General features: G+C 42.3%; 1 protein-coding gene across 2 annotated transcripts in view; it reads left to right on the top strand.

Moving 5' to 3' along the window:
• Nucleotides 1-7,738, top strand: part of LOC308147673 (MSL complex subunit 3-like) — a 14,041-nt gene extending 6,303 nt beyond the window's left edge. For both annotated transcript variants that reach the window (XM_080519964.1, XM_080519965.1), the window contains exons 8-13: nucleotides 1-147; nucleotides 230-319; nucleotides 3,450-3,559; nucleotides 4,298-4,397; nucleotides 4,482-4,566; nucleotides 7,173-7,738. The exon at nucleotides 1-147 is cut by the window's left edge and continues 89 nt beyond it. In XM_080519964.1, the coding sequence (XP_080376090.1) occupies nucleotides 1-147; nucleotides 230-319; nucleotides 3,450-3,559; nucleotides 4,298-4,397; nucleotides 4,482-4,566; nucleotides 7,173-7,272 (632 nt within the window). In that variant the 3' untranslated portion in view covers nucleotides 7,273-7,738. The remainder of the gene's footprint in view (nucleotides 148-229; nucleotides 320-3,449; nucleotides 3,560-4,297; nucleotides 4,398-4,481; nucleotides 4,567-7,172) is intronic.
• The last annotated feature ends 9,762 nt before the right edge of the window (nucleotides 7,739-17,500 follow it).

Genomic DNA, 17,500 nt, shown 5'->3' with positions numbered 1-17,500 from the left:
CGGCCGTCACGCCCACGGCGCCGGCGCCCGCCCCCAAACGCCGGCGCCACCCGGACATGGACTGCATCTCGTACCAGTCGCAGTCGCTGCGGCGCTCCACCAGGAACACGTCGGGAGGCGAGCGGCCGGCCGAGGGCAGCAGCGGGGGTAAGGAGGAGCACGGCGCCGCCCGGCGGTCCGCGCCGCCGACTCACGCCGGCAGAATTTAACCGACACGCAACTCTTGCAGGTGGCGGCAGCACCACGGCGTCGCCGCTGCTCAAGCGCAGGACGGCCGACGCGGCGTCGCAGCCCAAGTTCTTCCTCAACCTCGACAGACGTGAGCTCCAACCTTGAGTTTTGTTTTTTCTTTCATGTTTTGCATCATAAAACCACAAATATTGAAAATTTTTCACATATTTCTTCCTTTTTTTTATTTTGACCATAAAATGCTGTATTTTTTTACATTTCTGGTCGATTCTTCCCCTCGTTAAACTCCCCATAAGGATCATTTATTAAAAAAAATTATAATAATTTGATTGAAATAATAAAACCTTCAAATTCAAGTATGATAAAATTTTTATCAGATTTTTAGGTATAATTTATTCACTATTTTGTAATTTTCACAGGTTATTAGCAGAAATATTGTTTAATTCTATAATATTTGTATCAAATGTGTATTGAATTAATTCACTAAATATTATATATAAAATGTTTCTACTTGAAAGGCAGAATTTGATTTTTTAGAAACTTTTTCACATATTTCTTCCTTTTTTTTTTTTTACCATAAAATGCTGTATTTTTTTACATTTCTGGTCGATTCTTCCCCTCGTTAAACTCCCCATAAGGATCATTTATGAAAAAAAATTTAAAAAAAATTTGATAGAAATCATCAAACCTTCACATTCAAGTATGATAAAATTTTTATCTGATTTTTAGGTATAATTTATTCACTATTTTGTAATTTTCACAGGTTATTAGCAGCAATATTGTTTAATTCTATAATATTTGTGTAAAATTTGTATTGAATTAATTCACTAAATATTATATATAAAATGTTTCTACTTGAAAGGCAGAATTCTTCGATTTTTTAGAAACTTTTTCACATATTTCTTCCTTTTTTTACCATAAAATGCTGTATTTTTTTTACATTTCTGGTCGATTCTTCCCCTCGTTAAACTCCCCATAAGGATCATTTATTTAAAAAAAAAAAAAAAAAAAATTTGATAGAAATAATAAAACCTTCACATTCAAGTATGATCAAATTTTTATCAGATTTTTAGGTATAATTTATTCACTATTTTGTAATTTTCACAGGTTATTAGCAGCAATATTGTTTCATTCTATTATATATGTGTAAAATATATATTGAATTAATTCACTAAATATTATATATAAAATGTTTCTCCTTGAAAGGCAGAATTCTTAGATTTTTTAGAAACTTTTTCACATATTTCTTCCTTTTTTTTACCATAAAATGCTGTATTTTTTACATTTCTGGTCGATTCTTCCCCTCGTTAAACTCCCCATGAGGATCATTTATTAAAATTTGTTTACAAATTTTGATAGAAATCATAAAACTTCACATTCAAGTATGATCACATTTTTATCAGATTTTTAGGTATAATTTATTCACTATTTTGTAATTTTCACAGGTTATTAGCAGCAATATTGTTTAATTCTATTATATATGTGTAAAATATATATTGAATTAATTCACTAAATATTATATATAAAATGTTTCTACTTGAAATGCAGAATTCTTAGATTTTTTAGAAACTTTTTCACATATTTCTTCCTTTTTTACCATAAAATGCTGTATTTTTTACATTTCTGGTCGATTCTTCCCCTCGTTAAACTCCCCATGAGGATCATTTATTAAAAAAAATTTTTTTTAAATTTTGATAGAAATGATAAAACCTTCACATTCAAGTATGATCAAATTTTTATCAGATTTTTAGGTATAATTTATTCGCTATTTTGTAATTTTCACAGGTTATTAGCAGCAATATTGTTTAATTCTATTATATATGTGTAAAATATATATTGAATTAATTCACTAAATATTATATATAAAATGTTTCTACTTGAAATGCAGAATTCTTAGATTTTTTAGAAACTTTTTCACATATTTCTTCCTTTTTTTACCATAAAATGCTGTATTTTTTTTCCATTTCTGGTCGATTCTTCCCCTCGTTGAACTCCCCATAAGGATCATTTATTAAAAATAAATTCAAGATTTTGACAGAAACAATAAAACCTTCACATTCAAATATGATCAAGCTCAATTTAAATAAACAAATTAACTTTTAGGTATAATTTATTCACTATTTTGTAATTTTCACAGGTTATTAGCAGCAATATTGTTTAATTGTATAATATTTGTGTCAAATATATTGAATTAATTCACTAAATATTATGTATAAAATGTTTCTACTTGAAAAGCAGAATTCTTTGATTTTTTAGAAACATTAACAATAGTTTGTACTCGACCAAATATCGCTTTTAACACAGATTTTTCTTCCTCTTTTAGATCAAATAGAAATACATGAGTAGACACCAGGAAAAGCAGGATTCTCATCTTGATGATGATTGTATTGGATTTACAGCAGGATTAAAGAACACATGAACTTCTATGAGAGAAAACCTTTTTTTTGCAGTACCAAGTTTTTCCCACGAGGTGGCGCCATTTCACAGCTTTCACTTTACATGTTTCACCATCTGAAACCACCAGGATCAACTTTTTTGTTGTTGTTGTTCCATCTTTCAAGGTCTTTTGGGATTTCTATAGTGATATCACAATAGTTTTTCCCACATAATGTATTTAAATTTTCTGTAACCATCACTCCTAAGTACTTTATTGCCTTCAGATTCCAATTAAATGTGTATCTATTCTGCATAGTCTTTGTTGGTAAATAGTTAAGTGCCAGTACTTGTGTTTTTTTTGACATTTATTTTATATCCTGAGAAATTTCCACAAGTTCCATTCGTGCAGGAATTGATCGGTTCGGTCGTTGAAGAAAACAGATAGTCGTCTGCAAACAGTCCTATTTTATGATTTGTGTTTTACATTTCTATTCCTTTGATTTCTTGTTTTTGTCGAATTGCCTGTGCGAAAGGTTCTATATATAGGGCAAACAATGTGGGGGACAAACAACAGCCTTGTCTAGTTGATCTCTAACAGGAATTTATCTGATAGATTACCATTTATTTTGATTCTCGCACGAGGGTTTTGATACGTCTTTATACAATCCACTGACTTTGGATTAAAACCAAACCGTTTTAAAACTTGATATAAAAACTTCCAGTTAACACGGTCTCCGCATCGACACTTATTAATACTGTACTCATTTTTTGTTGTTTTGCTTCTTCTATCACATGTAGAGTTCTCCTAATATTATCCTGCGTCTGTCGCCCCCCCCCCTTTTTTTGTTGTTGTTGTTGTAATGAATTCTTCCCGATCTCGCCAGGAACCCCGGTGCACAGCGGCTCGTCGTCCCCGCTGCCCGTGACGCCGGGCCGGGAGCGCAGCGTCCCGTTCTACGGCCTGCAGAGCCGCCGGAACAACGAGCTGAACGAGGTGATTGGGGGGGTTAGGGTTAGTTAAGCTTCCAGAAATTCATAAAAACAGAGCGTACAGAATAAAATAAAATACACTGCCTAGAGCAGGGGTGGCCACACTTTTTCAGCCTGCGAGCTACTTTATAAAACGACCAAGTCAAAGGGATCTACCCACTACAAAAATGCAAAACATATATTTATTTTCAAATATATTGAGGATTCTTTATATGTACAATGTATAACGATGTACCTTGCAAAACCGTATGAGCCAATATTGTGCAACACGACATAATTAACTATGAACATTTTTTGTAATGACCTGAGTTTACTTTGATGTTACTTTGATCTTTGGTATTGTGACACTCGACTGGCAGACGAGACAAACGCACTTCGAAAATGACATCGTGAGAAAAAAGTCCATCTCCCATTCCTCGTGAAAGAGATTCGTCTTCATCTTCTCACTTCGTCCAGCCCCCCCCACTCATTTTTGGGGGGGGGCTTCAAATTAGCGGTAACTCGCTGACTAGCTTGTTAGCTTCGCCACACTTAGCGTCGTTGTTTGCGCGTGTGCGTCGACCTAAAGGTCAGAAAGATTCCGCCGTCATCTGACGCTGCGTTCGATTATACTCGTAATTCGGAAAGGTAAATTAGTTTCATTACACCAGCGTCTATTTTTTTTTTTTCCTAATGTCATGCGATCCACTATTACGACCTTTGCAATCGACCGGTAGATCGATCTTGAGTGTTCTTTCTCCAGGTCCTGAGCTGGAAGCTGACTCCTGATAACTACCCTCTGACCGACCAGCCGCCACCCCCGTCCTACCTGTACGGGGCGCAGCACCTCCTCCGGCTCTTCGGTAGGTTTTCACCAGTCAAATGTCTCTCGGCCCCCCCCCCTCCTCCCTCCTCCCCCCTCGTTAACACCCCCATCTCTCCTCTAGTGAAGCTTCCCGAGATCCTGGGGAAGATGCAGATCCCCGAGAGGAACCTGCGGGCCCTCATCAAACATCTGGAGCTGTTTCTCAGGTAAGGCGGCGTAGGGCCATCTTTGGGCCTAGCATTGAAATCGAATGCAAAAAAAATCAAACAGAGAAACATCCCTGAGATTTAACCCTTTGTGTGGCGTTCAGAAAAACGTCCCTATGTGGCGTTCGTGGCTGTTTTCATCCACGAACTTTGACGGCCGTAAAATTATATCAGAAGAATATTTTTTTTCAACTTTTTTTTTTTGCATAAATCTGTTAATCAACCTCAGTCCTGATCAAAACTACTGAATATTTAAAAAAAATATATTTTTAATTAACCCTTTAAATGCCCATTTCGAAGATGAAGTCACTGATTTTGGGAGGGAAAAAACACAAAATTTTACAATTTTGTTCCCATATCAGTGACGTTATCTTCTAAATTGGCATTTAAAAGGTTAATTTAAACAAGTAATACTTTTTGGTATCAGGACTGAGGTTGATTAACAGATTTGTGAAAGAAAATATTTATCTGATGTATTTTTACAGCTGTGGATGAAAACAGCCACCAAAGGGAGTTTTTTTTGAAAATCTGATTTTGCACAAAAACTAAATATGCTTCAAAGATAATTACATTACTAATCTTTGACATATCCAAGACTGTAATAACATGTAAAAAAAAATCTAATATCCGATCACATTTTATATTGAAAATGAGTCATTTTGTGTGTATTTTTTCCCATTTCAGTGCCTTTATCTTCTAAATGGGCATTTAAAGGTTCATTTTGAATTATTTTTTTTAAATATTTGGTAGTTTTGATCAGGACTGAAGTTGATTAACAGATTTATGCCCCCAAAAAATTGAAGAAATATTTATCTGATATATTTATACAGGGGTCAAATTAGTGGATGAAAACAGCCACAAACGCCACATGAGGAAGTTTTTTTGCCGACCAAGTGAAAAATTTTAAATAAAGTGTGTAAATTGCATGTAAAAGTAAAGCTTCCTCAGCAAAAATCCTGCCATTTGAGCCAAAACAGTGAAAGTTCTGGTCAAATTAAGAGGAAAAATGACACCTAGTGGACGGTTTTTCCCCCCCAACGCCACACAAGGGTTAAAAAAAGAAAAGAAAACACAATGGCTCCATGCTGATAGCTAGCATGGCTCATTGACTGAGGTTGGACCTCACCGCAGTGGCGAGGTGAGCACAAGTCCTGAATTTGTCCCCTAAAAAAAACCCCAAACCACACAAAGGAGGTGGAGAAAGAAAGAGCATGTGTCGGAGGGCGGGAGATGAGTGGACGTTACACAAGCGCGGGAGTCTAATCTTTAAATCCGCCCCGGGCCGATCTTCGCTTCAGCCGCTCCCAAACCTGAGGGATTTAGGTCTTCTAATCAAACGCACGCAGCGCCCGCCCCTCGCCACCGGGCGGCGCCGTCGTACAAACACACACAACAACTTCAATTTCACCTTCTAGCCTCGTATTATTTGTCAAGCGGGAAGCGCGAGACGACGGCGATGTGCAAACACGGAGGGATTAATGGGGAACGTATTGAGATATAGACGGCGTCATCGTCCGCATGTGATGTAATCTTACGGCAGAGCGAAGTACTTGGAAGTGAAAAGCATTTTTCCAGTCGGTCTGTCACTCCGACCGGGTCGGTCAAGGAGGAAGTGTCTAATTACTCCGACTAAAACGCTCTTTTGGGAGAAACTGTGAAAGTCAGATTGTGCCGAGCGGGCAAAAAAAAACCAAAAAAACAACCTGATTGATGTCGCAGAGGCTGGACCGCAGTGCATTCTGGGATTTGGCCACAGTTGATCTCTCACTCTCCCTTTCTCCGCAAGAATGACTGATGAAGTGTGTGTGTGTGTGTGTGTGTGTGTGTGTGTGTGTGTGTGTGTGTGTGTGTGTGTGTGTGTGTGTGTGTGTGTGTGTGTGTGTGTGTGTGTGTGTGTGTGTGTTGGTACACGTCGTGCTGATTTACAGTGCGTACGCCCCAAAGCGGCTTGTCTTGTCGTTGTTACTCATCGAACGGCGATGAAGATTAGCACCCGCTCTGAATTTATGCTACGACGGAAGCATGGAAAAAACCCAAGATTGAAACACGACAATCAGTGTCAAATCAGTGTGTGTGTGTGTGGCAAACGGACAGTCCACCCCCCCCCGGTCATTGTCTTCCGTGGTCAAGGCGTTCTCCGGTTCTCCTGATGAGGATAATTTGTTTGCATTGAGATTAGGAGGGCCGGTGGAGCTAAGATGAGATCGCAAGATTTAGAGGATTTGGCCGAGTCGCGGATACTAAGAAGATTCCGGATTAGTTTTCCCCGCTACTGATTAGATGGGAGGAGGTGGAGGAAGGGACGGGGGGATGGGGTGGGGGGGGTGGGGGGGGGGGGGGGATTCCACTCTGGTCGGTCGCATGTTCCGCCGCCGCTAGCTGTATACGGGAGTTGGGCGGGGTCTGAAACGTATACCCGCCGGGCGAGGGCAAGGGGTCTTGGGATTTGTGCGTACTGAGCCAGCGATCTCGAGGAAAAACCAGAAGTCCCCCCCCCCCCTCCCCCCCCCCCCCCTCCCCCAGCAGCTTATGTTGAGTATTTAATGTGGGTGGGGTGGGGGGGGCGACTCGTGGACGGTCTCACCACCTCCCCCGCTCTCTCTCAGGTTCCTGGCAGAGTTCCAGGAGGACTTTTTCCCCGAGTCAGCGTACGTGTCGGCGTCCGAGGCGTACTACAGCATGAAGCAGCCGCGGCCGGTCTACTGACCGCCCATCTGGGTTCCGCCACGGCCGCGAGCCTTGCCGGGCCACGCATGGGGACAAAAAAAGGGCCCCACATCGCCGACGAAACCTCTTCTTGGAGGGGTGTTGTATTTTTTTTGTTTCTCATGTGCTTCCCGTCGCTCTTCCCACAAATCGGACCTCCGGAAAGCCTCGCTCTGACTTTTCTTGCCCCCCCCCCCCCCCCGGGAGCGAAATGGCCGATCTCCTCACCGGACTGAACGTTTCCTCGTCCATGTCTTAGTCTTGTCTTTACTTTAGCATCTTGTAGAGAAAACGCTGTGTCGTTAAAAAAAACAAACTTCTGTCCCGAGGAAGATCCCATTTTCACGTTACGAGAGATTTCTTGATTTGAACGTTCCCTTCAGTTGCTACGTCGGCGACTTGTACCTTTGTGAAAATGTAAATAAACGCGTCTGCAAAGTACCTTATTTATTCATCTGTTAGCTTTCCATGCATCTCATGTTCTTTTTGTACTTGTTCATAGTATAAATAAAGAATTTTTGGCCAAAAACGTGTCGGCGTATGGCTTCATTTTACTCTCCGCTCTCCTCGCTCCTGTTTAAGAGAGAAAAACATCAACCCATGCTTTCATTTGTCTTGAAACCTTTTATAGAATTATATATATCAGGGGGATTCGCATATAAAACACGTGCGCAAAAAGTGGTCCTCAAGCTAAGACTAGCGTTAGCCTCAAGTCTGTAAAAACATTTCACTGTATTTTAAATGGCTTCTTGTCGAGATTTCTATGTATTTTCAGCAGTGATTGTTTGATTTAGTGACAATATTAATATTTTTTCACATATCTCTTATCTTCCAGGTGCTTATTGAATTTCAATAAAGCAGGTTTTGATTGAATTTTGCTAGCATGACGTCTGAAGTCTCGCCGGCTCTTTTTAATCAAAGGTGATAAAATAAAAGTCGCAGGAGGCGCAACGCCGCCGCTACTCCTCCGCGGGCAAATCTATTAAATATTGACAAGTCAAAAGTCGTGGATTTATAATAAGGCTAAGATATTTGCGCTAACGGACACAACTCGTTGACTCGGGCTGATTTACAGTAAGCCGGAGGTGTTTGATCAGGAGCAGCCATTTATTCTCCCCGTATGACTGACGCGGAAACAGTTTGGCAAATTAGAGACTCTTCCTTAGATTAGAAAAAAAAAAAAAAATCAATGCAATGCTTTTTTTTAGCTTAGCATACGGGCTTAAAGGCCTGAAAGCCGTTTGTCTTCCTGAATACACTAACGAGACCTCCCAGTTAACTCACTTCATGGCTTTCATTTGTCTTGAAACCTTTTATAGAATTCTATATATCAGGGGGATTCGCATATATAAAGCACGTGCGCAAAAAGTGGTCCTCAAGCTAAGACTAGCGTTAGCCTCAAGTTTGTAAAAACATTTCACTGTATTTTAAATGACTTCTTGTCGAGATTTCTATGTATTTTCAGCAGTAATTGTTTGATTTAGTGACAATATTAACATTTTTTCACTTATGTTCTGCACTATAACAAAGAAAAACATTAAAACTTATATATATAAAAGGTACTTTTTCCAATCTACTCATGGTGAAATTGGGCTGAATGTGACACGACCCCCATTGACTCGCAAGCAAAATGCATAGGTTGTTCTCAGCTAATCTGTTTCCTGCTTTCCAGAGGGGTTAGCTTACTTGTTGACTCTCCCTGAGAAACTGAGTTTGTGTGAATTGGTCGTACCTTGCCTTGCTGATTGCGCATCTGAACGGAATAATGATGGAACACATGCTACCGGTAAAGAACACATTGCTTCTTGCAATGTTGCGACGAGTCTGGCGTTGCAGTCGGTCCTTCTGCTCGGCCACACCGGGACTCTGGAAGTAGACGTCCGGTCTCCTTACCGACAATCCTCTCCGTATGGTCTTTCTTCTTCTCCAGGGCACGTAGGGGAAACTGGACCACGCTAGCGTCAAGGTCCTAATGGGTTTCAGTGGTGAACCCTAATCGTGTTTGGACTGAGTCGGACTTCTTGTAATGAACCCGCTTATCAGTGCAACCCAAGAAAGCCTCCGTCGGTCCGCGGCTATCATGTAGCCACTGAGAGCCCCCGGTTCTACCCTGGCCGTGCATCTCCCATCGATTTCCCATCCCGCGCCGTCTCTATCGGGTTACCGCGTGATTCGATTGTTGGCGTGGAGAAATGGGCCTTAACGAGATGTGGGCTCTCGCCTCGTAAGTGCTGCTCTCCGCACCGCTCACCTGAACGCGCCTCTTCTTTTGTTTTAATGCGCAGAGCAGCCGGCCAATCTCCCGGCGCTTTCTTTTTTTTTCACGGCCTTCGGCTCCCGCCGACCGGTCTTCTGTTCTTCTCCAAGTCTGTCTTTGGTACTTAGTCGAGGCGGGCGAGAGCAGAGCGAGTAGCTTTCAACCAGCTGGGGTGCTCGTAGATATCCCTTTTCACTCTTTCATCCAATTTAGATCAAAGACGACGCTGACGCATCTACCGTCTCGCTTCTTATATACCCTTCGTCGTTCTGTCCGTGTACGTTCCTCCCGCTACCCCATGGACCTAAGGTGCTTGCTGCGGGAGGAGATGGCGGACAGCAGCCCCTCCATCTCCTCCGCCTCCTCCTGGGCTTCCTTTGAAGTCAGCACCGACCTCACGTCGGTGGGCTCCGACCAGATCTCCACCCCGGTGACGGCCCAGTGCGGCCGGCAGCTGTTTGAGGACTTCCTCGCCAAGACGTCGGCCGTCTCCGAAGTGCGGGTCCGGCGCGTCGCCTGGAGGGAGACGTCGTTCCTCGGAGATGACGAGTAAGTGCTTGGGTCTGACGATTGGGGAGAAGTCGTTTGGGACCAGGGGGAAAATAAGCAGTTTTCTTGTGAAATTACCAGGTGTGGAATGGAAATCTTTTTTTTAAATCCCCCCCACGCTAACGATCACATCACGCTAACATGCAAGTCTCGGGTAGATGTTCAGTGGTACTCTTTCGTTGTTTGGAGTGTGTCTCTTGATATCTGTGTTGATATTTCTGCCACGATCAACAAAACTGGATTATTTCGCTGATGACCACTATGGTTGGCGTTTACCCAAAACGTAGGCGTGGCTAAAAAGAAGAAGAAAGAACCCAAATCGCGTCTGGCGTCTTGCAGGATCTGCCTCGTGATAATGAATAGTATTTGACAATATTTCAACACTGTTGCCTGAATGAATCAAAACTACCTACGAAATATCTTCTCTCTGGGTATATATGTGTATTTTCTTGGCATTCGGACTCCGTGACACAATCCCAAGACTTCTGATTCTAAACGTACATCATCGTCTGACGTCAAACTACAGCAATGTGTAGAAGACGAATGGATGTTCGGTCTTTTTAACTCCACCGTGGCAGAAGTCCAAGGTCAAACCACACGGATGAAGATGCTAAACCAACAGTGGCATCAGCACACAAGTGCTCTTCCGAGACTTCGCCCGACAGTCGTGTCGCTTATCGGTTCCGTCTGGTTTTAATCGTGAGCCGTTCTGTAATGGGAGTCTGATTCCCGGTCGCGCGGCTGTTGCGAGAGGATAAAACCGGGCCCCGCATTCGTTTGGATGGAGGCCATAAATCACCTTCTCCTCCTCCTCGGATCCTTCCGGGAGTCGCTTCTGCGCGAATCCGCACTGTTGTTCTTTTCCGCCGCCTCTTCTCTCCTCCGACATCCGCCGTTATACGCTTGATATAATTACCCTTCCGAATCTGAAGATCCTCGCCGACTGACACTCTCCCTCGTTTTTTTTTTTATTCCTTTAAGTCACCTCAAACTCCTGGCGGAGCGCTTCGGTACATGATTAAACTGTGAGTGGGGGAATAGAAATGCGTTTAGCGCTTCGGTTTTCTTGGGGAGTCGCCGGGCTTTCAGATTCCAACGGGAACAGCTGAGTAGGAAGGGCAAGTGTCAGCGTGGCTTTTTCACACGTCTCCATTTCCGCAGTCAGGTGCGAATGAATGCAAATTGGAATGTAAATCCCCCCCAAAAAAGCCAAAATCGCGCCCTCGCCTGCAATGGGCGTCCATATTTTTTAAAAAGATGGCGGAAGAAATGAACAGGACTTGACTGTCCGGGAAACGTTCACGTTCCTGTGCTGTATTTGAAGTCTGAAAAAGGTCACGGCGGTCAGAGCGCTTAAATCCCATTGGCCGGGGCTTTTTAAGGAAAGCTGGGCACCGATTGGACCGTCTGGAACGAGACGGGATCCCTTCCGTGCGAAAACGGAAATGTCGACTATTCCAAAGTGTTTTGCCATTGTGAGGAGATGTCTGGAGATGTGTGGCGTTCCTCCCTACCGTTTAGGGAATAAAGTCACATCCCCAGATGTGTGGGGGGGAGGGGGGGGGAGGGGAGCGAGGGGGGGAGGGGAAGAGTCTGCCTGATGATAATCGTTGCTCAGAGCGAGGGGAGCGACGGAGGTGTGGAGAAAGCGAGAGAGCAGATAAGACGATTGCCCTCCATCAGCCCTTTTCGTCTTCACAACTTCAAGCATCTTTGGATTCTCATCCGTCCATCACTACCCCCCCCCCCCCCTCCCCCCCTCCCCCCTCCCCCACCCCTCCTTTATTCTTCTATCCGTGGTATCTGCCCCTTCCCGAGGGCAGCCTGAGGATTAGGATACCGACACGGCAGGATGGCACTCTTGAGTCATGAGGTAAGGCTTGTATACTTCAGTAAGGACCTATAGCCCTCATGCATTATCATTATGAACGCCGCACTCGTTTCCTCTCAACCTGGTTTCTTTCCCCACTAGATTTGGTCATTTTTTGGTTTTTTTTGCAAAAAGTTGCTTCTCTCTCTGCCTTGCCTCTCCCCCCCGGGCGTCAGCCACGCATTTTAGCAGTCGGGGGGGAACGCGCTCTAATTGAAGCCGTCCCACTTATCAATGCGTTTCCACCCTTACTTCTTTCAAGCTCTACGGGTTTTCAACGTGAACTCTGAGAGGCTTTGAAGTGTGAACTTCAATGCGGGTGGGGGGGGGGGGGGGGCTTTGTAGGACCGAAACTATAGTATACTCTCTTGTCCCCTTCATTTTAACGAGACACGTCAATTAGATCCTTTTAAGACAGATGATCTTTTCTCATTTCTCTTTTAACCCTTCGGGGCCTGAAGCATTTTGTGCCGTTTTTCACTACAGTTGATTTTTCCTTTATATCTCAGATATAAAATCCTTAAACCTTGCGCCTTTTTTGGTGTCATTTTGTTGAGGACAACCTCATAAATGCGTTTCTGAAGTATTTTCATCACTTTGGCATATTGTATTAAAACAGTGGATCTAAAAACACCATAAAATTACACATTTGGCTGGTAAAAACAGATTTATTGACTATAAAAGTCACAGACATGGTTAACAAATCACTTTGTTTTCTTGTTAAGTAAATCTAAACTATAATTAACTAAAATTGATCAAAACAGGACTGAACAAACAGTTCTATACAGATATTTACAGTGAAATAGAAACACTGGATCACAGCAAGATTCCACAGGTTTTAATGTCCAAGTTTAAAGTTCTACCCTCAACCTGTAGGTTTTCTGGCGACTTCTTCCCCTTTGGTTTGATCCAGCTGACATTGGCTAGTTAGGATATTATAGTGAAAGTTTCTTTTTAATTAAAAACCAAAAATGGCTACAACATTTTTAAAATAGAAGCCAAAGCAGCCACTCTATTAGCTCGGCTAGTCGCACGAAAGTACATAGAACTATGATTGTGAAGTGAAAAGGAAAAATAAGCTAGATGATCTGCATGATAGTGTGAATGCTGCTGGCAAACTGCACAATGTAATGCACAATTTTCAAAAAATTGCACGATTTTCAAAAAATTGCACAATAAAAAAAAGCACGATTTTCAAAAAGTTGCACGATTTTCAATTTTTTTTACGATTTTCAAAAAATTGGCACGATTTTCAAAATTTTTTACGATTTTCAAAAAGTTTCACAAGTTTCAAAAAGTGGAAATAGTTGAAAACGTTAAAAAAAGTGCAAACAGTTGAAAAAGTAGGAAAAGTTAACAAAAGTGGAAAAAGTTGAAAAGTTAAAAACGTTTGAAAAAGTTGAATAAGTTTCAAAAAGTTGAAACAGTTCAAAAAGTTGAAAAAGTGTCAAACAGTTGAAAAAGTTGAAAAGGTGTCAGTTGAAAATGTTACAACAAGTTGAAAAAGTGTCAAAAAAGTTGCACAAGTTTCAAAAAGTTGAAAAAGTTGAACAGTTTAAAAGTCGAACGGTTGAAATCGTTGAAGATTTGAAGAAGTTATAGCGAGGTAAAAAAATGTCTCCATCCGTTAACATTGGAAAAAAAGTTGAACAAAAGTTGAAATATTTCAAAAAGTTGACGAGATTTCAAAAAGCTAGAACTTAGCCGGAAAGTGGCGAAAAAGCTGCACGATTTGATATTTGAATGGTGACGAACGGGTGAAGATTGCCAGAGTTTTAGCGATTGCACAAGTTTCAAAAAGTTGAAACAGTTGAAAAAGTTGAACAGTTTAAAAGTCGAACGGTTGAAATCGGTGAAGATTTGAAGAAGTTATAGCGAGGTAAAAAATGTCTCCATCCGTTAACATTGGAAAAAAAGTTGAACAAAAGTTGAAATATTTCAAAAAGTTGACGAGATTTCAAAAAGCTAGAACTTAGCCGGAAAGTGGCAAAAAAGCTGCACGATTTGATATTTGAATGGTGACGAACGGGTGAAGATTGCCAGAGTTTTAGCGATTCGAAAAACGTCCAGAATAAACAGAAACAGAATCTCAAGAGTGTGAACGCCTTGCCTTGCCTTGCCTTGCATTCACACTAATTATCTTTACCGAGGAGACTCGTTCTCTGGTTTTTCCCAGGAGACAGACGAAATTACATAAAGTCTTCAAAGCCGCCCAGACGGACGCGACTCTGGTGTATGTCACAAGCCACACACAAACATACACCTGTGTGTGTGTGTGTGTGTGTGTGTGTGTGTGTGTGTGTGTGTGTGTGTGTGTGTGTGTGTGTGTGTGTGTGTGTGTGTGTGTGTGTGTGTGTGTGTGTGTGTGTGTGTGTGTGTGTGTGTGTGTGTTTGTAGGGCGTTTTGGCAGATTTATTCTCATCCTTTAATCCCATATTGGCTCCTGACATAGTCACCTTTGCCTGCCACAGTAACCTCAGCGTTTGAGGCTATTCCGGTGAAGTTCTGCTGTTTAAGATAGGAAAAATGCCATTTTGTGATCAAAAATGTCTTTTTTGTATTACGACTATTATTTCTAAAGCTTCATGTTGTGGTTGTCGCGGTCGATCCTCCTGTATCTGGAACGCCAGCTGGCCGAAACACGAGATTCCACGTCGTCACGATTTACTGTGTCAGCAGATAACTCAACGTTTGTTTGTGTTTTTTTTTTTTCCCCTCTTCCTGTATATAAAATTAGACACACCGGGGTCACGACCATGAACAAATCAGGAGTCCCTTCCCCCCCGCAGACACACGGCTATACATAGCCTTGGCTATGAATCAGCGCCAGGTGGCTATCTCAGACGGTGGTCGCGGGGGAACGTGTCGGGCTAGCCGCATGTGTTCCGCGTTGGGCTATTTCATAAGGCGGCCGTCGATTACGACGTGCCAGAAGTGTCTCGTCAAAAGTAGGCCGGAATTTTTATTAGTGTGAATGCAAGGCAAGGCAAGGCATTCACACTCTTGAGATTCAAATCGTTAATATTATTATTATTCTGTTTATTCGGGACGTTTTTCGAATCGCTAAAACTCTGGCAGTCTTCACCCGTTCGTCACCGTTCAAATATCAAATCCTGCAGCTTTTTCGACACTTTCCGACTCTGTTCTAGCTTTTTGAAATCTCGTCAACTTTTTGAAATATTTCAACTTTTGTGCAACTTTTTTTCCAATGTTAACGGAAGGAGACATTTTTTAACGAGCTAGAACTTCTTCAAATCTTCACCGATTTCAACCGTTCAACTTTTAAACTGTTCAACTTTTTCAACTGTTTCAACTTTTTGAAACTTGTGCAACTTTTTGACACTTTTTCAACTTGTTGTAACATTTTCAACTGACACCTTTTCAACTTTTTCAACTGTTTGACACTTTTCCAACTTTTTTAACTGTTTCAACTTTTTGAACTTTTATAACTGTTTGAACTTTTTTAACTGTTTGCAGTTTTTTAACTGTTTGAACTTTTTTAACTGTTTGACACTTTTTTAACTGTTTGACACTTTTTTAACAGTTTGACACTTTTTGAAACTTTTTCAACTGTTTGACACTTTTTTAACTGTTGGAACTTTTTTAACTGTTTGAACTTTTATAACTGTTTGAACTTTTTTAACTGTATGCAGTTTTTTAACTGTTTGACACTTTTTTAACTGTTTGACACTTTTTTAACAGTTTGACACTTTTTAAAAAAGTTTAAACTCTCAGTCTAGACCAGAGACGGGCCGGCAGGACAAATCATTACAGTCTACCGGCCGCAGGTAGCATTACAGTTTGCCAGCAGCATTCACACTATCATGCATTTGCCGCGGGAAATGCAGATCATCTAGTTGGGAATTTTATGTCACGGTTGCCTGCGGGAATTTGCATCTCACGATCCGGAGCGATGATGTCGTCGCCCTCACAGGGCGAACGTAGAGGACATCTGGGTACGCGCTCGTAAATCTCGCGGCGTAATCAGACAGGCGGCACTTCTCGCAGGACCGGCGAGATGTCATAAAGTCCGGCGTTGGCTGAACGCACCGCCCGATATATATCACTCGGGGGTTGTCAAGGAAGTCCTTGCCATCGCAGGAGCTTCGCTGGATTCCATCGGCGAAACCCCCCCCCCCCCCGCAACCGTACGTTTCTCTCTTTTGAGGGCGGAGGACTTCGCACGGCGCCACTGGAGCTCTGTCTCTTTCTGCAGCTGGGCCTAGAACCTGATTCGCTTCATCTCCGCGGCAAATCAGGCACAGCGTGGCCACGCCAATGTCTGGCGAGGAGTTCTGCTTGTTCATGCAGATGCCTAGGACTCATTCTTGAAAGAGTCTTATCTAATTCCTGTGACCACACCTAGTCCGCTTACACTGCAGCAGCAGACCCACTGAGAACGAGGTAGTTAGTCCGCCGGGCCACTGGAAGGCGCCGTTGCTTATTTTTGGACGTGTGTGTAGAGAACAACACTCTATTCACCTTATCCCGGAAGTTAGCGTGGGGCGGCGCCATGTTGCGTAATCACACTTCCCGGTTTAGCTCCGCGCTACTTGATTTGCGATACCGGTCTGTTTCATTGTTTCCAATTTAAAGCTAATTTAAAGCTATCAGAGACGGCCGGCGTTAATAGTCGCCGGAGGAAAAGGAAGCTAACTCTGTCGCAGCTTTGTTCTGAACATCAGAAGAAGAGGTCTGAGTGTCGTGGTCTTTTGTTTACCTTTATTTCTCTTCCGGCAGCAGCTCAATGTTTCCCGACATGGACCTGCTGCGTATCTTTTACAAAGCATGTTTTGGCTAGTTTTTAGTCGCTGGGTTTGTTTAACAGATGCCTTAATTTCCTTAAGCAAGACGCGGCTTAAGAATCGCGAAACCGGCTGGAAGCTAGCTAGTTAGCAACGTTAGCCTGTCGTCTTGTAAACGCTGCGGCACTATAATGAAGGCTAACACGCTATATAAGCACCTCAAAGTCGTTTTCAAACCATCAACAGAAGCAAGGCATCGTTGACTCGTTGGTGTACGTGATCGTAGCACATTTGACGCAAAATAACCTCCCTTATATGATATTTTAGATGAAAGTCTTCCCAGTAGTTCTCCGTTGAAACGAACGCGATTTCGCTGGAACAGGAAGTGCGTTTCCAACAGGAAGTGTGGGACAGAAGTAAAAGTGGGCGGGGCGGAACAAGGTGAATAAACATGAACAAAATCGACAGAACCGGACGTCCGCTGATGCTCTCAGGGGAGAGTCTCGACTGGAACTAGATGATCTGCATTTCCCGCGGCAAATGCATGATAGTGTGAATGCAAACTGTAATGCTTTTTGCTGGTAGACTGGAATGCTTTGAAAAAGTGGAAAAAAAACTTGGGAAAAGTTGAAAAAGTTTCAATAAGTTGAAACAGTTGAAAAGTGTCAGTTGAAAAAGTTTCAAAAGTTTCAAAAAGTTGAACTAGTTTCAAAAAGTTGAACTAGTTTCAAAAAGTTGAACTAGTTTCAAAAAGTTGAACAAGTTTCAAAAAGTCGAAAAAGTGTCAAACAGTTGGAAAGTGTCAAA

Source organism: Blennius ocellaris (assembly GCF_963422515.1).
Source record: "Blennius ocellaris genome assembly, chromosome: 24".
NCBI classification, from domain to species: domain Eukaryota; kingdom Metazoa; phylum Chordata; class Actinopteri; order Blenniiformes; family Blenniidae; genus Blennius; species Blennius ocellaris.
Note: the sequence above shows the minus strand (reverse complement) of the source record. Positions and strands in the feature narration are given on the sequence as shown.